General features: G+C 55.7%; 1 protein-coding gene across 2 annotated transcripts in view; it reads left to right on the top strand.

Annotated features, from left to right (window-relative positions):
- Nucleotides 1-26,803, top strand: part of MBOAT2 (membrane bound O-acyltransferase domain containing 2) — a 97,799-nt gene extending 70,996 nt beyond the window's left edge. For both annotated transcript variants that reach the window (XM_040992787.1, XM_040992788.1), the window contains 9 exons: nt 5,972-6,027; nt 9,075-9,129; nt 10,644-10,827; nt 13,627-13,819; nt 16,286-16,389; nt 20,056-20,120; nt 21,124-21,256; nt 23,585-23,736; nt 24,822-26,803. In XM_040992787.1, coding sequence (XP_040848721.1) covers nt 5,972-6,027; nt 9,075-9,129; nt 10,644-10,827; nt 13,627-13,819; nt 16,286-16,389; nt 20,056-20,120; nt 21,124-21,256; nt 23,585-23,736; nt 24,822-25,047 — 1,168 coding nt within the window. In that variant the 3' untranslated portion in view covers nt 25,048-26,803. The remainder of the gene's footprint in view (nt 1-5,971; nt 6,028-9,074; nt 9,130-10,643; nt 10,828-13,626; nt 13,820-16,285; nt 16,390-20,055; nt 20,121-21,123; nt 21,257-23,584; nt 23,737-24,821) is intronic.

Here is a 26,803-nt window from a genome sequence, read left to right as displayed (position 1 = left end):
GCTTACAGCTCCCTGTGTACACGGGGTGGGCAGGGAGACCATGTAAAGCCATGAAGGTAGGAGGGGGCAATGGGCCAAGTGTCCATGCTCTAAGTCCTGGGTCGGAGGGGATGGAAGACAGCTGGCTGAAGGCACGCCCAGGCCAAGGCTCGCCCCTGTGGAGGTGGAAGAGCCTTTGGGGGCAGCCCTCGCCCCGTCTGGCCCTGCAGCTGGCACACAGGCCATGTGCCGCCCGTAGCCCTGAGCTGTTGACTGAGGGGGAGTCCTTCACCCACGGTGTGGAGGCGTGCATAAGCTGTGAGGTTGCAGGCCAGGACTGTCAGCACAAGTTTCTGTTGGTGGGCCGGCTGAACTGCTGAAGTCGTGGCGCTCACGTCCACCTCAGCAGGTGCACACAGACGGAGATGCCTTGTTCAGCACTCACCACGTAGAAGCAGAACGCTGGGGAATACTGGAATACTGGGAATACTGGCTCAGGATTCTGAGGGAGTGTCCAGGGTTCTGTGGAAGTAATAGAAGCCCTGAAGGAACAGCCAGTTCACAGGATAGGAAACTCCATAAAGTTCATCTGTCCATGTAATGTCAGTAAGGGTGGAGCTTTGAAGGAAATTTACCAGCTGATGGAAAGTTTCTCTAGACGGATGACTGCTTGAGAGTGATGGGAACACGTCCCTGCTGCCCATGATGAGAGCCAACGTTCTGTGAGGCTGAACCAGGAGTAGGCAAATCAGGGAAGTGGGGCAGAGGAGCTGGCCGTGCTGAGATCGCCTATACAGCAGGGGGGCAGGCTGCAGGCCTCAGGCAGTGTCCTGGCTCATCTGGAAGGGTAGGGGAAAGTGGGCCCTGCTCCCACCACGCTAGCTGAGTGACAGATGTCAGCGGAAGTGTGTTGGTTTCTGATTGCATGAGGAGATCGCTTAGTGGATCTGTGTGCTGTGATTTTTACCTGACTTGTGAGAGCTGGCTAATGAGATGGGGTCGGGGGCTTGGTGAGGGCTGCACTGTGGCAGGAGCTCAGTGGAGCACAGCCGTGCCTTGGCCAGCGCTCCCAGGCGAGGGGCTCGGTGGAGCATGGCCTTGGCCGGCACTCCCAGGCAAGGGGCTGGGGAGCAAAGGGCTCGGGGAACACGGCCGTGCCTTGGCCGGCACTCCCAGGTGAGGGGCTCGGTGGAGCGCAGCCGTGCCTGGGCCGGCACTCCCAGGCCTTTGTCCCAAAGCAGCAGGTGCCTTGTGCTCACCTGTGCACCTTGTTCAAGGGCAGTGCTTGATACTGTGTGATGAGTCATACTGGCTCCTTCCTTGGTGCCCTGGGACCATGCTGTGGTGGTGCCGGTCACACAGCTGCCCACAGGCCCTCATATGCCCTTTGCCACTGTCCAGCCTGCGGGAGTGTCTCCCAGCCCCCACCTACAAGGTGCTTTAGGTTACGGGTTACCAGAGGCATTCTGTCTGGCCACTGCCGGCTTAGCTTGGTTACTGAGTCAACAGACACATGTCAGCTGATGGCTTCATTGGTCCCTACTGTGCCCTGCTGGAGCTTCCTAGCCAGGACTGTTGTGCATCCAGAGCGGGGCTGGGAGGTGCTCCAGGTGGGTGGCCTACAGCCCCCACAGCATCCCTGCCCAGCTGCCACCCTCTCTCGGGACCCCCTCTCCGCCCTGCGTCTGGCTCATCCTGAGGGCTCACTTTCAGTGACTTCAGATGGAGAGTTTGAAGCTGTCCTTTCTCCATATGTCTCCTGGGCTTCACCAGCCACCATACCCTCTCCTGCAAGGTTGGTGTCTGCTCTACATGTCCCAACTTCCCCACCCCCATGGTTTCCTGAAGGCAGGGCCCACCGAGCCCCATGCAGACACACATGACAGGCATTCAGTGTGGCCTAAAGGGAGTGTGCTGCGGTAGTTCTCTGCTCAGGTGGGACCTCACAAAGCCCAGGTGCCCCCAGGTGGGCAGTGTGTGCAGGTGGTCATGCTGGACCAGGGGCCGTGCATGTTGCCAGCAGGGTGGAGCGCGATAGTGGAGGTCTTACAACATGGACAGTGTGCAGTTGAAGTGAGCTGTTTGTTTCTGGAGTTGTGTCTGGGCAGCAGTTGGCTGCAGGGCACAGAGGCCGTGGCAGGGACTGTTGTGTCCTCGCACCAGGCATGGAGGCCATGGTAGAGGTTGCTGTGTCCACATGCCGGGCACGGAGGCCGCGGCGGGGGCTGCTGTGTCCATGCACTGGGCACGGAGGCCATGGTAGAGGTTGCTGTGTCCATGCGCCGGGCACGGAGACCGCGGTGAGGGCTGCTGTGTCCATGTGCCAGGCATGGAGGCCATGGCGGGGGCTGCTGTGTCCATGCACTGGGCACGGAGGCCATGGCGGGGACTGCTGTGTCCATGCGCCAGGAACAGAGGCTGTGGTAGAGGTTGCTGTGTCCACGCACCGGGCACGGAGGTCGTGGCAGGGGCTGCTGTGTCCATGTGCTTGTTTGTCTCCTGCTGCCAGGGACGCACCCATGTCCCCGCCGGGGGCCGTGTCCCCCAGTGTGTGTCGCATGTCACAGCTCCTCCAGTGTTTGTCACACAGAGGTGTGACAGTGAGAGGAGACACCTGCTGTGTCTCAGACTCTGTCCTTGGTGCCTGTCCCTTGCCGTTTGCTGGAGCCCACACCATGGCCTTTGCTGTCTCCATGTGTTAGGAAGGAGCCTTTCTGTGAAAAGCCGCACAGTGGCTCTCTGCCATGATGGGGACCCCCCGAGTGTCCTGCTACCTGTCAGGCTGTCCCCACATGTGGCCTCATGGACACTTTGGCTTGCTTGCCTGCAGCTAGGTTCCTGGCTGCCCTTCAGATCACTGACCCGGCTTACCAGATGTGTGATCAGGTTGTCATCGGACCCTGGGTGTGGTGTGTGGCACCTCGGGGGCTCAGCTGCCCATGCCTGCCCGGCTCTCCTGCCGCCTGCTCTCCGCAGTGTGTCCACAGCACCAGGTCTAAGGCATCCATGTAAAATGGCGGCTAGTGTGGGGCTGCGGGGCCTGGCAGACGTAGTTCCAATTCCCATCTTCCTGCCGTGAGAGTACGATTAAGGCGTGTGGCTGGAGGCGAGCTGAAGGGCAGGGAGTCCATCTGGGGAGGTGGGAGTACTGCCCATGGGGCTGGGGTCTTCCTTTCCCGAGGAGGAGGAGAGGGGCCAGGGTGCAGTCTGACCAAGAGTGCCAACGAGAAAGGCTGTGTGGGATGGCAGCATGCGTGGCTGTCCTGAAGGTGTCCCAGCATCTGGGGACTGAGGAGGGGGTGCCCAGCCTTGCTGGGATCTGGGCTCGCTTGCTCCTAGGCCTCCATTCCTTGTCACTCCCACCCCACTGTGAGCCTTGTAAAGTGCTTTCCTGAAATCGCCCAGATCACAGTCAGATCACCCTGCCTGCAGGAGCCTGGGCTCCCCACCTGCTTCCGGTCTGCAGTGTCTGTCCATAGGCACGCTGCCCACAGAGGGCCCTCAGTGGATTTTTCTCTTTGCTCTTTCCAGAACATTCTCCCCACAGGCCTCCGCGGGGCTTGCGCCTGTGTACCTGTCACCTTGTGGGGCAGGGGGCAGTTCTCACCTGTGACGCTCAGACCCTGCCCGGTTCCTTTACTGCGCAGTTCTCAGCTGCCGCCATGTGCACATCTGCCGCCTGTTCGCTCACGGTCTGTGTGCAGTGCAGATTCCCTGACAGAAGAACTCTGTCTGGTCCACACGGTGTTTCCAGCTCCTAGCGTGTTGCCGTGACGTCAGCACACTTCACAGACTCAGCTCCCTGCAAGAGCTCGGGAACAGGTGGCTCAGACCCACGGCCCTTCCGTCTTCACTCACCGGTGTCCGTCAGTCACCACTCAGGTGTCTGTTTGGTGTCGGGGGTCCCAGAGCAGTGGATGGAGGGGTCCCATGCTCACACTGAGGGAAGGGTGGCCAGCAGCCAGGGGCACAGTGGCCACACTGTTATTGCTGTGTGGAGAGACATGGGCAGACCTCAGGTGAGTCCAGCAGTCTCCTGGGGGCTTGGAGCTGGGCTCATTCTCAGCACGCTCAGATGTGTGAACACATGACTGATAAAAACAAATTCTGTTCTTTGTAGAGAAGAAAATGGTGTATTTCTAAACTTTCTTTTCCTCAGAAAGTGTAGAGTGTTTTTTTAAATATGTAGTTCCTTGATTCAGATGAGTGGTTTTTATTTCTCTAAATACTCCCTGAACCCTTGCATCCCTGTGAGCAGCTGTGTCCCTCTGCATGGCAGGTCCTGCTCTCCTGGCCCCAGGGCCCCGGGCAGGTGCACCCGTGCCCCACCTGTTCCCCCACGCTGGCATCTCTCAGCCCTGTCCGATGCCCTCACCCATGAGGGCAGCCTCCACCTCTGCTGTGCTCAGGCCAGACTCCTCCAGGCTGCCCTCGTGATAGCGTTGTGTTCTCTGGCCACTGCCTGTCGGCAGCCCCTCTGAAAGTCCCCTAGTGAAAGGACTGGGAAAGTGACAGGCTTGGTGGTCAAGCAGCCAGTTCATGAGCGCCCCCTGAACCCAGTCAGGAGGCTCAGCGATAAGGGGACTGCGCGTGTGCCAAGAGCTGAGGTCCCCATGATGGGAGCAGCCCTGTCGGAGACTGGTGTGGTTCTGCTCTCCGGCGCAGCTTGGGGGGATGGCAGGGAGGGAGTCTGCATCTTGACTGGCCTTGACCGAGTTTGGTGTTTTTAAGTATTTATGGAGCTCGTGTCTCAGGTGCGTCCCTGCCTGGGAGCATCTGATATGTGAGACTGTTAGGTTCTCTGCCTCGGGGCCTCCTGAAAAAGGGAGACATTTTTAAGCTTCCCCTGTAAGTGCACAGGTGCACCCACTGTGTGTGAGGGGTCGAACAGGAAGTGGGGTGAAGCAAAGGCTGTGCGTGGGCCTCTAGTACAGAGAGGCTCTGCGGCTGTGACTGCAGTGGAGTAGTGGCCGTCTGTGGGGACGTGGGCAGTGAGAGTGGTCCACCGGGGAGCATGATCAGGCCTGCTCCCCGACGATTGACTTCTGGGGAGCCTGGGCCCCTGTGTGGCTGACCTCGTGTTAGTGGGGTGACCCTGTGTGCCACCCAGCCTGGGCCCTGCACACCTCACCCAGTGGGCACACCTGGGTTCATGCTTCAAACAAGGAAATAAGTAGCTCTGGGCAATTGTTAGTGCCAGTCAAGTGTGAGAACAGGCCCAGCACTTTTTCCTCTACAAGTTTTCTGTGCCAACTTGGTGAGTCTAAAATGCAGGGAGCAGAGGGACGGTTTGTCCCTTGTCACCTCGGTTTGAAACAGGCTGTGACTGCTGGGCTGGAAGTGGCCGCCATTGGCATCCTTTTCCCCCAAAGCTTTGGACGGGGAGATGGGCCTAGGGGTTTCCCTCATGGTGGTGGTCTCAGCATTTCTCACTCAGACGTCTTTGTTTTTCTGCTCATTCTGTTTCTCAGGCAACTCACTTTTCCACTTTCTGTTCAGTCTCAACCCCGGTGGCCCCTGGAAGGAAGAGCTGTCAGCCAGGGCCAGGCTGTGGGCAATACCCATGTGCTTTCAGACCTGCCCTGCATGGAGGGGGAGGGGGGCTGCACCTCCTTGAAGCCCTCGGAGGCCTGTCTCAGGTTGGACGTCTCAGAACTGGGTGCTTAGCCACTTGGGATGCCTGCCTCCATGTCGGAGTCCCAGCTGTGCTGCTTGCTTCCAGCTTCCGGCTTCCGGCTGTTCTGGGAGACAGCAGGTCGTGATTTGAGTACTTGGGCCCTGCCATCCCAAGTTCTGGTTCCCTGGCCTCACCTGGCCTGGCTGTTTGCTGCGGGCTTTGGGGAGGGAACGAGCAGGTGGACGATCTCTCTGTGCCTTCCCGGTAGTTGAGGCAGCTGTGGTTAACTGAGGTGTGCAGTCGGGGGAGCACTGCTCTTTCCCGGGTATCTTGAGTGTCCCCTCAGCCGCCTTCTCTGCTTGTGTCTCGTCACAGCCCCATGATGATCATTACGCAGAAGATCACCAGCCTGGCCTACGAGATCCATGACGGTAAGTGCTTTGAAGTAGACTGTTGTCACCCAGAGACGCCTGGCTTAAGGCAGCTTGAGCCCTCTGCTCTGGTGGGAAAGGGTGGGGCAGCGTTTCCCTTCAGTGTTTGATGTCCCCTTGGCCTGCAGCTAAGTCACAGGAGGTGTTAGAGTGGGATTCAGTCGGCTGACCTACAGGAGTTGCGATTTAGAACGGAGAGGAGATAGGTGAGGTTAACTTCGTAGTGCTGGGAGAGAGGAGAGCACGAGGCAGCTGCCCTAGTCCCAGGAAGGCCGCAGGTGCACGTGTCAGGCAGCACAACCCCGGTGAGCCAGGCTTGGCACAGAGGAGGAGCGGGAGGCAGGAGGGTGCCAGTGGAGGCCCACGGGGCCCACGGGGCTCAGGCCCCAGCTTGCTGTTTCCCTGCTTAGGGTTTCTCACTTGGAGACATACAGTGTGATCCACTTGGAGAGTTTCTTGCTGGGTTACAGTTTGGATACAGGGTCTCCTAGTGAGTGAGCGGGGACTCACTTGTAAGCCTGTGCATTAGGGAGGAGCCATGAACATTGGCAGTGCCAACTGTGCCAAGAACTGACAGGAGCATTTGGGAAAGTCCCAGATCAGGCTGGGATTCTCCTTAGATCTGGGAACATCTGATGCCAGCTAGCAGTCAGCTCAGAGGTACGAGGGAACCCCAGCTGGGCGCAGTTCAGACTGTGGGGAGTCCTGGCAGTTTGAGCCAGTCTGTGCCCTGTAAGTTTCCAGAACAGCTCCTCCTGCAGCTTGGCTGAGGCTGCCGCGCAGGCCTTGCAGTACCGCCCCGTTGTTCCCCACAGCACCTGGCGCCCTGTTCTGAGTGAGGGAGTGAACCCCGTCTCACCCAGGTTTCCCAAAGCGGGGTGCCTGATTGATACATTTTTATTTTTCCCTAATTATGGAAAGACTTACGTATTTTTTTATCTTCCCTATCCCCAGTTGTATGTGTTTTTATTTATAAGACTGCGATGGTCCTTGTTGTAAGTCTTGAAAAGCCTTTGATCATTTCCTTGGCTTCCAGTGCTTGTGCTGCAGGCAGGGGACACGCCTGCACTGGGGCTGTGAGCCCTGACAGTGAGGTGGGGGCTCCCGTGGCGCTTCCTGTCCGGGCTGACCCGCAAGTGCTCGGGGTCCCCGTGGTCTCTGCGTGTTGATTGGTTTGTGTTCCATCCCTTTGGAGCTTAGCTGTGTAAAGGGAAGGTCCCTGTCTGTTCTGCCACCTTTGTGCCTAGAGCAGCTCGCGGGGCACTTAAGGTGACAACTTTCTTCCTGCCCGTTTCGTGTACATGTGTCGCACACACAGAACGGGTGCTTCGTGTGGTTGTGCTCGTGCTGTGTAAGAACCCTCGACAATTCCTGCAGATTTCTGGCAGTGGCAGTGTCATTTTTCTTTTAATGTACATTTCATGTTAATTATTACCTGTTTTTCTTTTATGATTTGTTTATTTTTTTTTCTTGTGAGATTTCTTTATTCTGGCATTTTTTAGTTTTTGTTTTGACTTTTGGGAGATATTAATACTTTATCTGCTTTAGATGTCTTGTTAATATGTTGTTTACCTATTAATTCAGTTCCTCTTTGGTATTTAAATATATATACAGGGTAAATTTTTTAGGGTATTTGGCTGTATAAAGTAGAGGTGTCACTGTAGCTGGTGTCGCCCTGTTTGGAGGTAAATCTGTTGAACAAGATAGTGTATTTGAGTTAGTTTCTACTCACTGGAGTCGTGAGAGCAAACGAAATCATCATTTCTGGCCTGTGGTTCGTGGGTTTAGTTGGTTAGCTCATCCAAGAAGAGGAAAATGGCCGTGCCCCTCTTAGAAAAGCCAGAAAATACGGGCCCGGCGCGGTGGAGCAGTGGTTAAGGTCCTCGCCTTGCACACTCGGGATCCCATATGGGCTCTGGTTCTAATCCCGGCAGCCCCGCTTCCCTTCCAGCTCCCTGCCCGTGGCCTGGGAAAGCAGTTGAGGACGGCCCAAAGCTTTGGGACCCTGCACCCGCGTGGGAGACCCGGAAGAGGCTCCTGGCTTCGGGCCGGCATAGCATCGGCCGTTGCGCTCACTTGGGGAGTGAATCATTGGATGGAAGATCTTCCTCTCTGTCTCTCCTTTCTGTATATCCGCCTTTCCAATAAAAATACAATAAATCTTAAAAAAAAAAAAAAAAGAAAAGAAAAGCCAGAAAATAGACAAGCACTTTCTGACCTGCTGGTATGGAGACGTGTTTAGTGAACAGTCATTTCCTTTAGAGAAGAGTCACTTTTGTTGACTTTCATTGCCCTAACTGTGTTTATTTGAAAGACAGAGTTACAGAGAGAGAAGAAGAGACAGAGGGAGAGGTGTGGGGGAAGGAGACAGAGCAAGAAAGAGAGCCTTGATTTACTGGTTCATTCCCCATGTCACCGTAGTGACCAGAGGTGAGCTGGTCTGAAGGCAGGAGTCAGGACTCCATCTGAGTCTCTTTTATGGGTGGTGGGGACCCGGGTACTTGGAGCATCAGATGCTGGTGTCAGAGGTGGCGGCTTTTCCCACTGTGCCCAGTGCTGGCCCTGCCTGGCTCTTTCTTTTTTTTTAAGATTTATTTATTTTTATTGGGAAGGCAGATATAGAGAGAGGAGGAGAGACAGAGAGGAAGATCTTCTGTCCAATGGTTCACTCCCCAAGTGATCGCAACGGTAAGAGCTGAGCCAATCTGAAGCCAGGAGCCAGGAGCTTCCTCGGGGTCTCCCATGCGGGCACAGAACCCAAGGTTTTGGGCCGTCCTCGACTGCTTTCCCAGGCCACAAGGAGGGAGCTGGATGGGAAGCAGGGCCACTGGGATTAGAACCAGCAACACTTGGGATTCTGGTGCATTCAAGGCAAGGACTTTAACCCCTGCCTGGGTCTTGTACAGATCGGGTTGTTAGACTGTGTTACCTTTAGTGATGACATCTGTGCTGCAATCATGAAATCTTTCCAATCACTCCAGTGAGGAAGTGACAGAAGTGTAGTTGCAGGAGATGTCTTTACTGATACGTCTGTCTGTCTTCCTCAGGGATGTTCCGGAAGGATGAGGAGCTGACGCCGTCGCAGAGAGGGTTAGCTGTAAGGTACGTGTGTCAGTAGTGGTGCTGCCGTGACTCACACTGTCTCTGCTGTGGACACACTGCTTGCGTGGCTGAGGCTTCCTGCTTCTTATAGAGGGGTCTCCATCACAAAAACCACTCTCCTCCTGAGATCCCCTTCCTGTGTGACTCTCCGAATGGGTGCGACAGCCAGGGCTGAGTCAGGGCAAAGTCAGAAGCCTGGAACTCCATCTGGGTCTGCCACACAGGTGACCAGAGCCCAAGCCTCTGGCCTCTGCCTTCCTCCCAGGCGCACTGGCAGGGTTGGGTTGGAGTGGAGCTGCTGGAACCTGAGCCAGAGTCAACAGAGGATGTTGGTGTCAGTCGTACCCCGAGGTCTCACTGCACCACTGAGTCGGCCCCTGTTTGCTAGTTGTGATCTTTGCGAAGCTCAGTGTTCCAGACAGGAGGGTGGTATGTCTGCCTTGTAGTCATTGCTGCGAGGGGCTCAGCTCGGCAGGTTCACGGGCCCATGGGTGCTGTGATTTGAAGCCATGAGGGACCAGACAGATGTTTCCCGCTGGCATCCGTGAGTGCCCAGGATGGCTTCTGTGGACGCCCTGGGGACTAGCAGTGGCTTACCTCTCAGGCAGGTTCTGTTTCACTCTAACAGTTAGAGATCAAGTGCACGTTTTACCTAAGACCAAGTTCTCACAGAGACCCCAAATACAGAACCAACAGATGTGTGGTCGCTGCAAGTAGCTGCCGTGGCACGCCGAGCCAGACCCCACTCCAGCATGTGTCGTGATTAGGAGTTAGCTGCTGTCCTCGCAGAATGTGGTGCCGTGGCAGTGGCCGAGCCTGAGCCCGCCCAGGGACTGACACTGTGGGCAGCCTTCAGAGCTGCCCGTCCCTGGTTCTTTGTGGCCGCAGCTGCAGACGCCCACCCTCGGGCTTGACCCAGTGAGCATTGAGGTGCTTTACTTTTTTTCTTTTCTTTCTGATTTTTGTTTTCATTTTAGTTGAAAGACACAGAGATTTTCCATTCACTGGTCCACTCCCCCCCCAAAGGCCCACATGTCCCTGCTGGAGCCTGAAGTTTGATCCGGGTCTCCCACATGCGAGGCAGGAAGTCAGGTCCTTGAGCTGTCACCTGCTTTTTGCCAGGGTATGCCTTAGTAGGAAGCTGGAGCGGAAGCAGAGCAGCCAGAACTTGAGCCGGACACTCTAAGAGGGGACGTGGGTGAGAGCAGCAGCTTACAACGTGCTGGGCGTCTGCCCAGGGCTGTTGGGTGACCAGCAGGAGATGCCTCCTGTACTTTCAAGTCCACCTCTGGTTGGTTTCACAGCGAGAAACCTGGTAGACATCCAAGTGGCCCATAGCAATCTTCATGGAATCCCTCTCGTTAGAAAACGCAGAGCATACCTGTGTCCGAGTGCGAACATGTGGGTACACACGGAAGCCACGCTTGTTCTGGGCGGGATGTCAGGGTGGCAAGGCAGGCAGTGACCGGCAGAGGCGGCTGTGGGTCTCACCAGGGCGTTTCTTCCTGTTGCAGGCGCATGCCTAGCCTGCTGGAGTACCTGAGTTACAACTGCAACTTCATGGGCATCCTGGCGGGTCCGCTGTGTTCTTACAAGGACTACATCACCTTCATCGAGGGCAGATCCTACGAGGTGGTACAGCCCGGTGAGAACGGCAAGGCGCAGGGGCAGAGCGAGAGGACCGAGCCATCTCCCACCGTAAGCCGCTGCAGGGTCCTGGGCAGAGCTAGGGAGGCGCTCGTGTCTGGGCTTTGCCTGTCCGCGTCTTCATAAACCTGCCCAAAGGGAAGTGGCTCTGGACCTCACACAGGTGGCCTCCCAGGCCAGGAGGAGACTGAGCCTCTGAGGCCGGGGGCTCCCAGGCTGGCAGCCAAAGGCACAGACCCAGGCTGGCTGCGTCAACGTCTCGGGGGAGTGGTCCCCCGACTTCTTGGGCTCCTTGGATTCACTGCATTGTAGACGGGCTGCAAGACCTGATGTGGTCCCCATTCCTCACTGTTGGGAGTCAGTTGGTTTTGTTTTCTGTTGCCCCCCCCATATTTTTAATTTTATGATACAATTCCATAAGCTCTGGCAGTTGGTTGTGAATTGCCTTGTCAACCTGGGTTGCGTTTCAGACTTGAAGTTGGTTCTGCTTCTGCTGGCTCAATCTTTGCATCACAAGGCTGACCCTTCACCCCTCATGGGCTTGGGAGCTGGGGGAGGAAGTCCATGTGGACAGGGCAACCCCCGCCCACTGTAGCCATGGACTCCACGCCACAGACAGCAGTCTGACACTGCATGTGGACAGAAGAAAGTGCAGGCGTTTGGGCTTGTCTTCGGTTACCTGGAAAGTGTAGTAGAAACAGCCATGTAGCCCTTGCCCTGTTTGAAGAGCAGCAGCCCGGAGCCAGGGGAGGCTGCGCATGCCTCACCTCTGAAGGCTGGTCTCTCAGGGCCTTGCACATCCCTGGCCTGCTGGTGGCAGTGTGCTGGCGGTGACGAGCGGTCACCTCGCAGGCAGCAGCTGAGTGAGGACAGTGAAAGGAATGAAGCCCGCGCACCTGCTGCTGGGCTCCCAGGCGTGTGTTCCGCGCATGTCCCTCTGCGAGCAGAGGCTCTGAACATGGTCCCTAGGTGTAGAGATCATACGGTTTTATAAAACACTTGAGCAGTAACCCTAACAGTAAGTCAGACTCAGCAAAGCCATCCCGGTCCGTGAGTTAACTTCTGGCACCTCACTCTGGAGTGTACCAGCCAGGATGGGAGTGGCTTGTGCAGCTCTTGGTGGTTTGGAAGCTCCTGGCATGTCAGTGCTAGAGGGGAGAGGCACCGCTGCTGGTCTTGGGCTTCTTCACCTTACTGAGGACACAGTGTGGCTGCTGAGACAAGGCCCCAACAGCAGGGCTGCTTTCCCCTCACTGCACAACTCCTGTCAGCAGCAGGTGGCTCTCATGGCTGCACCTCGGCCCATAGGTTCCTCTGCGTCCTCCCACAAGCTGCGGTGGCTCTCGTGGCTGGCCCACATGAGTGCCAAGGGTTCCACTCAATCCTCCCGTCCCTCTGAGCAGCATGCCATGAAAGAGCTATACCCCACTCAGCTACCAGAGAGCTCTCATCCACACAGGTGTGTGCCCAGGGAAGAGCTTTTCCCAGGCAGGAAGGAATGGGCTGTCCCATTCCTGGTCTTTCCTGTGGGGCTGTTTTGTTTTTTTGCATGAAATAACCTGTGGCCTGCTCCCTGGGGCAGCCGAGGCGGGCTGCAGGCACCTGGACCTGGGTGAGGACCCAGACTCAAGATCCTCCACATCTTACTCCCCTGCCCTGACCCTGCCCTGGCCCTGCCCTGTTGCAGGTATATAAAGATTCCAACGTGTGTAAGATGTGTGTTTGCATAGCAGAAGCAGCAGTTATATATGCATATGTGGTGTGTGCAGTCTCCCTGCGTGTGTGCACACCCACCCGCCGCGCTCAGCAGTCAAGTACAGCAGCCTGGCTACCTCTGAGTTTGCGTTACTGCGTCTCTCTGTTTTAGGCCCTTCTGTCCCCACCCCTGCCAGGGCATCTGAAACCTGCACTGGCTGAGCCCTGCTTGGGATTCTGATGGGCACACACGCATCCTGGTGGTTAGGATCACCTGTGTGCTGCTTTGTCTTTGCAAACTGAGGCCGAGACCCTTGGGAGAAGGTTGAGTGATGCCCTCCTTTTCAGTTCATCCAGGACTGCCTGTCTCACCTCATTTTGTTTATAATCCCGCTTTTTCTTGAATGACCTTTTCCAATCCCCCTTTGTCTATGGGTGTCTGTGCAGTGTGCAGGGAAAGGCAGGAGGTGTGAGCATTCGGTGCCAGCTTGAACCCGGGCATGGAGCTGGAACCCGGGCATGACGCTCCTGCGAGGACTCTGGCCCACGCCCAGCCTCTGCCCGCAAGGCCTTCCTTAGCTCGGTGACCTGGAGGCCCTCACGGATGCTTGCTGGTCAGGAGTGTGATACGCTCCTTCCTCTGGCTCCTGCCACTTCTTTTTCCTGCTGCTCCTTTCCTGTGTAATCATGTTGAGGTGGCTGAGACATGCCACCCAGCCTTCCAGAAACGTGGGAGCAGCACGGCCCTGCGAGTGGGTCATTTAACCTCGGCTCCGTAGGGCGTGAGGCGGCCTCTGCTTTGCGCTGGACTCTCAGGTACAATCTTCAGGCTCCTCAGTGGGGCATTCTTTCGGCTTTACCATCTTGAACAAAGTTGCATCGCGTCTTGCCTTTTGGCTAAGATCAAGTGAACGTTCATATTTACAGAGATGCTTAGATCGATATGAAAGGTGATGTTCACGAAATGGAAGGCACAGGAAAAGCACATTCAAAGAAGGGCCCCGTGCGTTCTGTATTCCTTTCCACTCGTCCCCATCTTCTTGAGCTTGCTGGTGGGTGGCTTTCCGAGGACGCAGTCGAAGCGTCAGGAGGGCGGGGGGCTTTGTGCACTGACAGCTTGGTGACGTGGCCCACATCTTGTCTGATGCCTTTCAGGGCGCCGTCATCCAGAAGCTTGTGGTCTGTGGCCTGTCCCTGCTGTTTCACCTGACCGTCTCCAAGATGCTGCCCGTGGAATACAACATCAACGAGCACTTCCAGGCCACAGCGTCGTGGCCAGCAAGGGTCACCTATCTGTATGTGTCGCTTCTGGCCGCCAGACCCAAATACTATTTTGCTTGGACGTTAGGTAAGTAAGACGTTCACAGACTTGGCTCTGTGTACTTGAGAATATTTGGGATGTTTATCTAAAGATCTGTTTATTTATTATTGGAAAGTTGTGTACAGAGAAAAGGCGAGACAGAGAGGAAAGATTTTCCATTTGCTGATTTGCTCCCCCGGTGGCCACAGCGACCAGAGCTGAGCTGATCAGAAACCAAGAGCCTCTTTTGGGTCTCCCACAGGGGTGCAGGGTCCCAAGGCCTTGGGCCATCCTTGACTGCTTTCCCAGGCCACAAGCAGGGAGCTGGATGGCAAGTGAGCATCTGGGATACAAACTGGTGCCATATGGGATCCCAATGCATGAAAAGCGAGGACTTTAGCCACTAGGCTACTGTGCTGGGCCCTTGTTTGTTTTAAGGATTTATTTGTTTAGAAAGAATTACAAAGAGAGCAAGCAAGCTGGTTCACTTTCCAGATGACTGCAGTGACCCTGTTGGGCCAGGCTGAAGCCATGAGCCTCTTCTGGCTCTCCATGTGGGTGCAGAGGGCCGGACATTTGGAGCAGGCCTCCTGCTGCTTTGCCTGGCCATTAGCGGGGAGCTGGATTGCCAGTGGAGCAGTGTCATGTTAGATACTGGCATTGCAGGCTGTGGCTTTTACCTTCCGCGGCCCGACACCAGCCCTCTAAGGCTGTGGGTAGCTCCGAGGGTGCCCTCTGCAGGCTGTGTCCCTGAGGACCAGTTAGGAAAGTTTTAGTCATTACCATGGAAGAAAGGACCTGTACCTCATAGGTAAGTCTGTTTTCAAAACGGGATCGAGGCCCAGTTTATTATGAAACGGAAAGAAGAACGAGAGAGACTGGGATTCCCCCTGGTGTGTGTAGACGCGTCGCAGCTGCGGCTCGTTGCTGGGCCGCCAGCTCAGAGTAGCCGACGTCTGCCTTGCCTTTGGTCGCACTCGGACCCAGAGTCTGTCAGAGTGACATCACTGACTTCTTGAGGCTTTTCAGAAAAAGCACAGGGTAGATGTGTGAATATGCAGAAATTCATCATTCGTTGTCTCCTTGATGTTTATGAAGTTAGAAAATGATTTTTAGGGAATTCTGGTCTCCCGCTCCAAACATTTGGTTGGACAAATTGGGAAAAGGTGAGTTGATTCCCTTTCCCTGATGTCTCCCTGGGGAATGGAGACCCAGTAGGCTCTGAGAGGAGCAGTGAGGAGAAGGGTGTTCGGCGTTTAGGGCGCGGGCAATGATGCTGTGAGGGCAGTAAGCGTGGTGAGCACTCAGGCAGTGCAGGCGGTGAGGCCTCCCCGTGACCACGGCCTGGCAACCATGGCCTGGTGTCCACTGCCTGGCATCCACGGCCTGGCGACCACGGCCTGGTGACCACGACCTGGCATCCACGGCCTGGCATCCACGGCCTGGCGACCACGACCTGGCGACCACGGCCTGGCGTCCACGCGCAGATTTCCTGTCAGTGGAACAGCGGGGGAGCCCTCAGCAGCTTCAGCACTCAGCTCCACCCTGGTGACTGCTTTCTAAAACATTTTATTTCCTTGAAACCCAGATGAGATCCAGGCCAGTTCAGCTCTGGCCATCTGGGTTTCCCACATGGTTGCAGGGGCCTGATGACTTGGACCAACCCCCACTGTTTTTCCAAGCCCTTAGCAGGAAGCAGAAATGCAAGTGGAACAGCCTGGACTTGAACTGGTGCCCCTATGGGATACCAGCGCCACAGGCAGAGGCTTAACTTACTATGCCACTGCGCATCTCTAAGCTTCACTGTATTGATGAGCCTGCTGCAGGCTCAGAACATACTTGACTGACCTCAGGACCACAGATCTCATGGTCCTAGCAGAGTGAAGTCCTGCGGGTTTATTCTGTTTTCCTTAAGGTGCACTTTTCTTTAAAAGCCTCCTCGCTGTACTATCTTAATGTGAGATAAAGTCGTTCACGTGTGCACGTCCGGGCAGGCATGTGACTTTGCTGGTTGTAACAAACAATGCGAGTTAGAAGCACCTTTCCACTTGACTGGAGGCGGAAGCTTCCTTGGCGGCTCGGCGTGAAGCACGCGTGCTGGGCCGATGTGACTCAGGAGCACCGTGTGTCCTGCAGCCGCCCGTGGGGGTGCCTCGGTGAAGCAGCAGAGACAAGTGGCAGTGAACAGGCTTCCCGTGAGCCTGCTCCTGTGCCCAAAAAAGGACAAATTATGTGGTTCATAAGAACTGGGGAGCCCCGGCCGAGTCCCCTGGACCCCCTTCACATCCGGCACACTTGCTGCGTCCCAACGTGGCCAGTGGCTTCCTCACCTGCAGCCCTTGGGTCCCCAGTGGCCGCCAGCTCCACCTGCCCTCGCTCCCTGCTTGTGTCTTGTTGTCCCGCGATGCTTGGTGGTTCCCATTGGTGTGTGTCCACTTCTGGGCAGCACAAGCCTCCGAGGGGCCCGGTGGGCTCCTGCAGATTCTCAATGCTTTGTGTTCGTTTTGTTTGCAGCTGATGCTATTAATAATGCTGCCGGCTTTGGTTTCAGAGGATATGACAGAAACGGAGCAGCTCGCTGGGACTTAATTTCCAATTTGAGAATTCAGCAGATAGAGGTCAGTAAGTGCAGATGCCGGCTGCCTGTGCTGGTGTGCTTTCTGGACGGCTCTGTGTGCCTCGAGAGGGGCAGCGAGGAGCTTCAGTTAGCACACTCGGGTTTCCCTGCGGCCACAGTGCTGGTCGTCGGCCGTGGCTCCAGTGACCACAGAGGGATGTCCCGCGCCTCATGGAGGGGCCGAGAGCACACAGCCACGAGCTGTGACCGGAGAAGTGCAAGACCTGTGGGCATCCAGGGACAGCAGTCCCCCTGGGACGAGCGGCTCAGGGAAGGGATCCCCAGGGGAGTAAGGAGTCGTGTCTTAAGGTGACAGGTGGGTGGCCAGGCATTAGGCCCAGGAGCTGCATGAGGATGATGGGAGCCGTGCCTTGCGTGGGTTGTGGCAAAGGGTGGGAGATGAGGCTGGGGAAGGAGAAGCCAGGCGCATCTAGGGGCCCATGGGCAGGGTCGGAGCTCTCGGTGAGGGCCGTGCGGCACCCTGGGTGGGCTGCTGCAGAACGCTTCCTGGGGAGCCAGGTGGGAGGCGGAGACCTGTGGGAAGCAGCTGTGTGACTGCCAGGTGACTGACCATGGAGAGCTGCAAGAGCCTGAGCCAGATGCAGGCTCAGCTGGACTTGGCACAGGAGTGAGTTCCTAGACAGAGCCGGATGTCGTCACTCATTCAGGCATTCATGCCGAGTCTTAGTGAGCAGACCTAGGCTCCCACCGCTTTATGAGGTCTTTGAAATCTGTACCTCTTAGTGATCTTCTTATTTGAGATGTAGAAAGATTGCTGTCCCATTCACTGGGTCACTCCCCCAGTGCCTGAAGCAGCAGAGCTGGTGGCCAAAGCACAGAATCAGGAGCCTGGTCCAGCGCTCCTGGTGACAGGGTCCATGCACCGGGCCAGCGCGTGCTGCTGCCCAGCATGCACACCAGGGCAGAAGTGGAGGCAGGACTGAACCCAGGCACAGAGATGAGGAACATGGGGGGTCCCAGAAGCGACAGTGCTGGCCCTGGATTTTTGCTGTTAATAACTATGCTTTGCTGACAGCTTATGTATTTATATTTGTTTATTGACAGGTGGATAGGGGAGAGAGAGAGATTTTCTGTCCACTTACACAGCCAAGGCTGTGCTAAACCAGAGCCAGGAGCTCTTCCAGGTCTCCCACGGGTGCAGGGTATCTCCCACGTGGGTGCAGGGCTTCTCCCACGCGGATGCAGCGTCCCAAGGCCTTGGGCGATCCTTTGCTGCTTTCCCAGGCCAGCCGCAGGAGCTGGATGGGAAGTGGAACAGCCAGGACTCGAACGGGCGCCCATGCAGGTAGAGGATTAGCCAATTAAGCCCTCATGTCAGCCCCTGTGATGCCATTTTCACTGAGATAAGAAGGAATAAGCACAGGCTTGCAGGGAAAGATGCTGTGGTCAATTTCCAGACTTACCGAGCTGACCAGCAGTCAGAAGAGCGGCCAGACACTAAGCAGACGTCTGAACTGAGGACGAAACATGGGGACTCTGGGCAGGTGGCAGGGGCTACTCTGCAAGAAGAGAGAAGTAGAAAGGGAAGATAGTAGCATGACCTGAAGGGCGCAGAGCCAGAGGTGGCGAAGGAAGGCCAGTTTGGGGGGCCGCACGAGGAGAGTGGGTACACACAGCCGGAGGTGGTGAAGGTGGCACATCCAGCCTGAGCCTCTGCAGGAAGTGCGGCCAGATAACGCTGCTAAACAGTCTATTGACGCAGGTAAACCACGTGGCTGGAGTCAGCTCTTCTTTCCTTCTGAGAGCGACCCGAGGTGAGCCTTAGAAGGGTTTTTATAGAAAGAGTGAGTTATACAGCCACGGGAGCCAGGTGAGTTGGATAGCCACAGGAGGCTGCCCTGAGGATACTGGGTGGACAGTGGGCAGGCTGTAGCAACCACAGGAGGCTGCCCTGGGGATACTGGGTGGACAGTGGGCAGGCTGTAGCAACCACAGGAGGCTGCCCTGGGGATACTGGGTGGACAGTGGGCAGGCTGTAGCAACCACAGGAGGCTGCCCTGGGGATACTGGGTGGACAGTGGGCAGGCTGTAGCAACCACAGGAGGCCGCCAGGGGGACAGTGAGTAAATCATACAGTAATGATGCCTGGAACTGAGGGCTGCCAACAAGGCATGCTAGCCCAAATAGCAGGAAACTGGCAAAAGATGTTGTATAGAAGCATAAAGACCAGGTTAGCAAAATCATACAGGCCTGAGCCAAAGTGATTCCATTTTGTGGCCGGATTTTACAAAGGGAAGTCTCTAGAGGCCACGCGAGCAAAGAGTGAGGGCACAGAGCCACGGGTGGTGAAGGAAGGCCGGGCATGGGGAGCTGCCAGAGGAAGGGCACAGCCACGTAGGTGGAGTGTGGGGACAGATCATTGCCCGTAGAGCAAGTGGCCCGCACTGCAGGGAGGAGGTTGGTGGGAGCACTGGCAGAAAGAGCAAGCCCACCAGCCCTAGCCTTCTGGCTTTCAGGCCATGAGCACCTGCTCTTACATCCTGTGCCCTGCTGCTTGGCCCAGTACCCCGCCAGTTCATCCTGCCCAGCATAGAGGGGGTCAGAGATCGTAGGCAAAGCAAGCCGAACCCCAGGGCTGGTGGAGGGAGTCTGCAGGACACACACACACACACGTACATAGAGTCAGGGCGTGAGGGTACTGAGAGAGCCCCAGGAGTGTGGGTGTGTGTGAAACACCACTGGGGACTTGCGGATGTCAAGTAGTGTTCCTGTGCATGAGATGCCTTAAGGAGAAGCTAACTTTGTCAGATCTGAATCATCAGCCTGTATAGGTAGAATAAGAGGGTTTGCTGTGACCTTCTGTGAAGGACGCCTTCAGCCATAAAAACAGGGACCGGAGCAGGTGGGGGTGCATCCTGAGGTTGGAGTGGGTGTGGAGTTGCCTGCTGGGAGAACGAGGGAGACTGTAAAAGATGGTTTCAGATCGTTGGTCCAGTGGGAACAGAAGGGAATGCAAGGAGCTGGCCAGAGACATGAGAATTATGTGGCAAGTCAGAGGCCTGGGTGAACGCAGGGCAGGGGGAGGCCATGGTGTGACGCCCTGCTCGCAGTGTGCAGGTGTCAGCAGTGGGGAAGGCGGGCAGGAGGCAGGGGGAGGCCGTGGTGTGACGCCCTGCTCGCAGTGTGCAGGTGTCAGCAGTGGGGAAGGCGGGCAGGAGGCAGGGGGAGGCCGTGGTGTGACGCCCTGCTCGCAGTGTGCAGGTGTCAGCAGTGGGGAAGGCGGGCAGGGGGAGGCCGTGGTGTGACGCCCTGCTCGCAGTGTGCAGGTGTCAGCAGTGGGGAAGGCGGGCAGGAGGCAGGGGGAGGCCGTGGTGTGACGCCCTGCTCGCAGTGTGCAGGTGTCAGCAGTGGGGAAGGCGGGCAGGAGGGCGATCTGCAGTTAGGTGATTGGAAAGGACATAAGACATCAAGGATTTGACAAGGGATGGTGCCAAATGAAGGAGGAGACAGTTCCACGGGAAGATGGTAAACAGGGTGGGGACGCAGGCTTGCCTCCGAGGTCAGGGCTTGAGTAGGCTGAAGCCAGGGTGGAGCTGTTCTTAGCAGGTGGCACCCCCAGCCCCAGGAGGGGCTGTCAGCCTCGGAGTGACTTACCGGTGAGGCGTCCTTGCTTTGCCACAGAACAGCGGTCTTCTTTGTTTTTCAGATGTCAACAAGTTTCAAGATGTTTCTGGATAATTGGAATATTCAGACAGCTCTTTGGCTCAAAAGGTACGTTGTCTTAAGAGCCAGATGGAGAGGTGCTGTGCCAGCTAGCCTGGGGGCTTCCGAGAGCTCAGGCCCTGAGGGGTGCCGGCCCTCTCCTCTCAGCAGCCCAGGAAGGCCATGCCAGGTCTCTGGGTGCCGTGTCCTCCTCTGCGGCACTCATGCTCGTTAGTTGAGATTTGGTTTAAACACTGCACCTCTACAGCCTGGTACCTACACCCTAGGTTTTCCAGAATGATCCAGGTTCCTAGATATTTCAGTTCAACGGAGCTGTCCATCTTCAGCAAGAAGACATGGGCGCTGCAGTCATAGAGTTCACTGTGTTGGGGGGTGGAGGGAGAGAGAGAGAGAATGTCGGCAGGTGGACAGTGTGCAGGCTCCTCAGCTGGGGTCCCCCACTCAGTCCCGTGCAGTGTCGGAACCCCCCCTGCTTACCTCGTGTCCAGCTGGCTTCACAGCACAGTGCCCTGGTCGGGCTCCGGGCAGCCTTCCTCCTGGTGGCCTTTGGCCCCTGAGTCAAGCTGTGAAGCTGCGTGTCTGTCGGCTGCTGTATCCACAGGACCCTGCCATTGCCTCAGCATCCCCGGTCCCTGGAGTGCTGCAGTGGGGAGGCAGTGTCTGCAGTTTATGCATGATGCCTCAGGGAAGCCTGATGCAGAAGAACGCCCGTTCCGCCCACTTGTTAGGTCATCTGAAAGTTTGTGATTTTTTATTTTTAAAGAAAGTGACCAAGTGGAACAGAAAAGATTAACATTTAGTTACAGTGCATTTTTTTCTTTTACAAAAAATTGTATACGTTCCCAAACCCCAGAGATAGTGTTGGCTGTGGTGTGTGCCCACGAGAAGGTGGGAATTGGCCTTGGGATCCTGCACCTGTCAGTGGCGCACAGGTGAAGTTACTGCCTAGGAGAGTCGAGTTGTGAGCCTGGGCGTGCGGAAATGGTCGTGTGGGCCTCCTGACCTCGGTCACTCACTCCTCTTGGCTCTCCATGTTTTTCATGGTTTCCAGGGTGTGTTATGAACGAGCCTCCTTCAGCCCAACTATACAGACGTTCTTTCTCTCTGCCATTTGGCACGGGGTGTACCCGGGATATTACCTCACGTTTCTCACAGGGGTGCTGATGACACTCGCAGCCCGCACTGTAAGTACCACGGGTTTGTTTTATACTTGGGTGGTCACCGTGCACGGTTGGGCCTGGTGGCGCTCTGTTGCAAGGCAGGCAGACCTTGTGTGGCGCGTGCGTGGCCTGCTCCCCATGCGATGTGCCCCTGGCCATGCACGACACGTCTCTGCACGCCTGCGGGAGGATGAGCAGGCTGGGTCGATGTATTTTTGAAACGAAGTCCTGAGAGTGGTGACACTTAAGTCCCCGTGCAGATAGCAAGTGGAACCTGGGCGGGCCCAGAAGGAGGGCCTGGAGTGCAGAGTGGGGAGAGCCGCATCAGTAGGATGTGGGGAGAGAAGAGAAGAATTCCGTGGGAGTCCCTCGACGTCCATAAGAGCCAGTGACTTAATATTTTTTAAGATAGCAATTTTAATTTATATTATTTTCAAAAGCTTAGTGGCTCTGCCGAATAAAGAGATTACTGAATAGAAAATTAAAAACCCATAGTCCAGGAGGAAGATGGGCAAGGCCTATAAGCAATAATCAAATCAAAATATGTTTTGATGACATTCATGTAAAGTACATTTACAAATTTTTTTCAATTCTAAATATGTTAGGGTCATGTAAGGAACATATTAAGAAGTCTGAACTAAGGGCTGTTCTTTTTGGGAACGTGTGTGTGTGTGTGTCACCAGACATATATGACAGATTCCATGGAGTTTATAGGCAGCAGCGTGGGCCTTTAGGGATGGCATCATCCCTTGTGCTGGACTCGCTAGAGCCGGCCTCACTAAGGGCGTGGGTCCGGGTTCAGAAAGGTGGAAGCGCCTCCAGTTGTGAGCACAGCTCCATGTGGGAGAAGGTGGTAGGCGTGAGAGGGGCATCAGCAGAGCGAGGCCTGGCAGTGCCAGGGAACCCTGACTGAAGCAGAGGATCTGTGGGAGACAGTACATGATCCTGGTATGGCGTGAGGGAGGGCGGAAGGCAGTTGTGGGAGAGTGTGCCCAGTGGTCAGGAAGGAGCAGCCCTGTCCCCTTGGCAGGATCCAGGATGCTGCGCCAGTGCCCTAGGCAGAAAGTGATGCTGGCCACTAGGGGCGCCGTGGAGCAGCCCCCGCCCCCCAGCGGGGACAAGCTGTGCAGTCAAATTGGCATATTTCAAAGCTGAAAGGTCTTGTCTGTTTTGAAAGCCACAGAGAAGTTACCAGAAAGTAGATGTTAGAAAACGTCTTGTTGGGGGTCTGGCACAGTGGCCTGGTGGGTTCGATCCTCTTGCTGCAAGCACCAGTGTCCCATATGGGCACCAGTTCTAGTCCTAGCTCCTCCACTGCTCATCCAGCTCTCCGTTTGTGGTCTGCGAGGGTGGTAGGGGATGGCCCAAGGCCTGGGGCTCCTGCACCCTTGTGGGAACCTGGAGGCGCTCCTGGCTTTGGGTCGGCTCAGCTCTGGCTGTTGCAGCCACTTGGGGTGTGAATGAGCAGAAGGAAGATCTTTCTGTCTCTCCTTCCTTCTGTGAATCTCTTTCCAATTGGAAAATCAATAAATCTCTTTCATGAGAAGGCGCTCTCAGTGTGTGTGGCTGCTGTGTGCCTCTGGAGGCTGTTGGCCCAGGGTGGAGCCTGTGTATCTCAGATGCCGAACTTGCCCCGTTTCCTGGTGATAAGAACACTGACAGTACATTGGACTTTTTTTTTTTAAAGATTTATTTATTTTTATTGGAAAGATCTGCAGAGAGAAGAGACAGAAAGATCTTCCGCCCACTGGTTCACTCCCCAAATGGCCACCATGCCAAGAGCTTCTTCCAGCTCTCCATGTTCATGCAAAGGCTTGGGCCATCCTCGGCTGCTTTCTCAGGCCAGAAGAGGGACTTGGCAGGGAAGCAGAGCAGCCGAGAGACAATCCAGCACTCAGACAGGATGCCTGCTCTTGGAGGTGGAGGATTAGCCAGTTGAGCCAGTGCGCCAACCCCAGGCCTTAGATGTGTGCTGTAATTTACCAGGTATCCCACCAGGAGCCGTGGAGAGCGTTACTTGTAGCTTCGCTGGGGCGGGGGGGCGGGGGGGTCTTCTCATTTTACTGCAGCTTGAGGTCTGCCAGGGAGTTGTTCAGGGCTCCTGCAGGGGGACGGCTGTGTGTACACATGCGTGTGCGTGCGTGCGTGCGTGTGTGTGTGTTGCGGCACCCTTGTTCATCCTCTCCCTCTGCTCGTGGGCCCTCCTGTGCTGGTGTTAAGCCACCGTGGGTGGTGCCCGTCATGCCAGTGCCGAGCAGACTGCCGTTTGCGAAGCGTGAGTGTGGCACTGTCACCTGTGCGATTCTGTCACAGCGTCAACGCGTGGCAAGTGTCCCTGTGTCTCTGTTTCAGATGAGAAGTAACTTCCGACATCATTTCATCGAACCGCCGCAGCTGAAGTTATTTTATGATGTGATAACGTGGCTAGTCACCCAAATAGCAATAAGTTACACAGTCGTGCCGTTTGTACTTCTTTCTATAAAACCGTCATTCACATTTTACAGGTAAGTGTCCCTCTTAAGAACATGACAGGTTTTTTAAGTAAGTTTCCATCATTGAGTAGAATAGAAAACCATTCTGTCACCCCCTTGCCCGCTGCTGAAATCCCCATCAGTTACTTGGACACTGACACCAGACGGTCCTGGGTTTCTTCTGGGGTTAGGTGACCCCACCACTCAACCTCAGGCGAGCGTGATTTAAGTGGAGACTCAGCTAGGTCACTGCTCCCGCCAGTCTGTCACGGAGAGTTTAACTGGAAACCTTGTAGCAGAATTGTCTTAAATCTGCTTGCATTAAAAGATAGCTTTTAATGAAGAATTATTAATTTCTGCAATCAAAGGGAAATGAATGGCTTCCTTGTCTTCTTAAGTTTCCTGTTTTGATTTGTTACTGCCTTTCTTTGCCCCACCACATCCCCCTCCCGTGTCAGGTAGGCCTTCTTCCCTGACCTCTTAGTGCTGTAGTATTGAGAACGGCTTGTGGCCAAAAGCCTGCTGAGTCAGCCGCGCCAGCCCTCACACAGGAGCATGCTGACTCGTGCCAGAATTTCCTCCGTTTCAACAGCAGTGCTGCCTGGCTGCCCGCAGGAGCGGCCGGGTGCCTGGGTTCTCCACCCCAGAGGGTTGTCGGGCTGTGGAAACATTTGGGGGCATGATCGGTTCGTGTTGGCCTTGCGGAAGGACATCCCTAGCCATGTCTTTACCATGTGAGCCTTCCTGCTGCTCTGGCCCTTGCCTCGCAGGGGGTTTGTGGCTTGGAGACAGTGAGATGAGGAGAGGCCAGTCAGGCATGCCCGCCCTCCCTGCACGCCTGGGTCGGCGCCTAGTGCGCTGGAGGGGTGGTTTTCCAGCTGCTGCTGTCAGGCCTGTGGAGTCCGGGCCTGACCACTCTTGCAGAGGGACGCAGCCCAGGGTCAGGTGCATGCATTGCCGGCCTCCAAACATCTCCCAGCACTGTGGAGTTTATCTGGTGCAAGCAGGACAGCGTAGGGTGAGGAGCCTGTGCCGTTTCAACAGCTGTGCAGTCACCAGGAGTTCCACACAGGGGCAAAATCTAATAAAGTGAGTTCCTCCCTCTCTTTCTTTTTCAGCTCCTGGTATTACTGCCTTCACGTCGGTAGTATCTTAGTATTGTTGTTGTTACCAGCAAAAAAATCCCAAAGAGGGAAGAGTGCACAAGGAGACACTCCACTCTCACGTTCCAAAAAGTTCGATGACAGTGAAAACTCTTTGGGACAGAACAGTCTTCCCGCCACCATCAGTGTTTGTAGTCGGAGAACAGGAGCCGCGTCCAGACATCCGCTGCTGCAGCAGTGACACGGAGCCCGCCGGTGGCCACAGTGTGGGAGCAGACGCCTGACCTGTCGCAGGAGAGAGACTGGGGGTGGGGACAGTGTGGTTGTAGAGAGGAGACTTCTGGGTGAGCCCCACAGGGAGCGGGGGAAGCAGCCTTTCCCTTCCCGCGTGTCCCGGCAGCCAGGCCGTAGCTGAAGTCCTTCCCTGATGCGCTGGGGCGTCCTCACAACGCCCCTGTCCACCGAATGTCCTTGCACCCCCAAGGCACCACAGAGATGGACGAATCCTCGTGCTGGCCTGGATCCAGATTGGGGGAAACTAATTTTTCCACACGAGTGTCTTGCCTTAACCCCTTCTCTTTCCTGAAATCTTGTTCCTGCGTGGCCGTTTCAGCTGTACCGTTGCGAGAACACGGAGTATCCACTGTTGAGTGCTGGAAAGGAACTCCAGGGGGCTTGGGAATGGGAAGCTGGGGGTTGTGATACTTGAAAACCTGCAATAAACATCTCAGTGTTTGAGGAGGGGCCTTCTCAAGGCGTCCCCAGTGAGCAGCTGGGATGTGGACTTTGTCCCCTGTGTTGGCAGGGTGTCCTGCAGGTGGACACTAGGAAGTGAATTCTAGGTCAGCGATGTGCTGTGCTTAAGTAACACAGGAAGATGCCTGAGGAGGCTGGGGCTGCAGAAAGCATAGGTGGTCCAGAGCTAGCACGGGGCAGGGAGACACTGCCCGCCCGCTGCATTGGAGTTCTGGGGTTACACTGGGACCTGTTAGCTTCACAACTTGTCAATGCTTTAGACTTTTATAATTGAAATTTATCAAGGGTGAATTACATAGAGTTAGATTCTATGTGAGTGATGGTGGTAGATGGTTCGAAGTTCTGGAAGAGAATCTCTAGGTACGGTTGCTGTCTGATCCGTTTCTTCTCCCTGACACTAACTCACATTTGGGACAGTTTCAGGGAAATGAAAGCTAAGTCACAGAACCCGAACTTTCTTAGAGAGAGCTGTACTTTTTTTTTTTTCCTGAACTCTTCTCACATTGAAACGTTGCTGTTGACTCTTGTGAAGACCAGTTCTAGATCAGTCTGGCTGTTTTCTCCTGGTGAGCCTAGGCTTGCCGTGGCAGGCGTCTGCTTCAGCCTGCTGTGGTGCTGAGGCTGGAGCAGGGGAAGGCCTGGGCCGGGGTTCGAGGCCAGGCAGAGGTGCCGGCCCCGCCTCAGCCGAGCGGTCAGGCATCACCCATGGGAGAGGAGACACCAGGGCCTCCGACCTTTCTCTGTCACCTGACCAATCTTGTGGGATTTATTTTCTTTTTGCCTTAAATTCCTTTGTAGTGAAATTCCAGTCACCTGTCCGTGATGAGTCGTCGTCTTTGTTTTTGTGAATGCTCCCGGTGCTGTTGGCTCTTAGCCAGCTGCAGAAACGGGGTTGAATTCTGATTGGGAGTTTCCCCGGTGACGGGGTTAAGGAGAGGAGGAGCAGCTAAGGAAGTCCTGTTTTCCCACTGGGATGGAGCTGGCTGCGTGGAGAAGGATGCTCCTCCTGGAGTGTCAGTCCCCACCCTGTAGTCGGGGCTGCTGAACTGCATATCTCGGCTCTGGTGGGAAACATAGGCTGGGTTAACAGACAGGCCCGGCGTGTCCTAACGGAAATCCAGAGACTGGATGAGCACTTGTGGGACTTTTGCTCGTGGAGCCTGTCCAGCCACTTACATAATTTCTGTTACCTCAGTGTATTTTTGTTTCTCAGCCAGTAAATCCAGATCGCTCACCTGTTC

The sequence above is a fragment of the Ochotona curzoniae genome, unplaced genomic scaffold (genome assembly GCF_017591425.1).
Source record: "Ochotona curzoniae isolate NIBS_2020 unplaced genomic scaffold, NIBS_Ocur_1.0 contig_883, whole genome shotgun sequence".
Lineage (NCBI taxonomy): Eukaryota > Metazoa > Chordata > Mammalia > Lagomorpha > Ochotonidae > Ochotona > Ochotona curzoniae.
The sequence above is the reverse complement of the archived record's forward strand: the minus strand, read 5'-3'. Positions and strand labels throughout refer to the sequence as shown.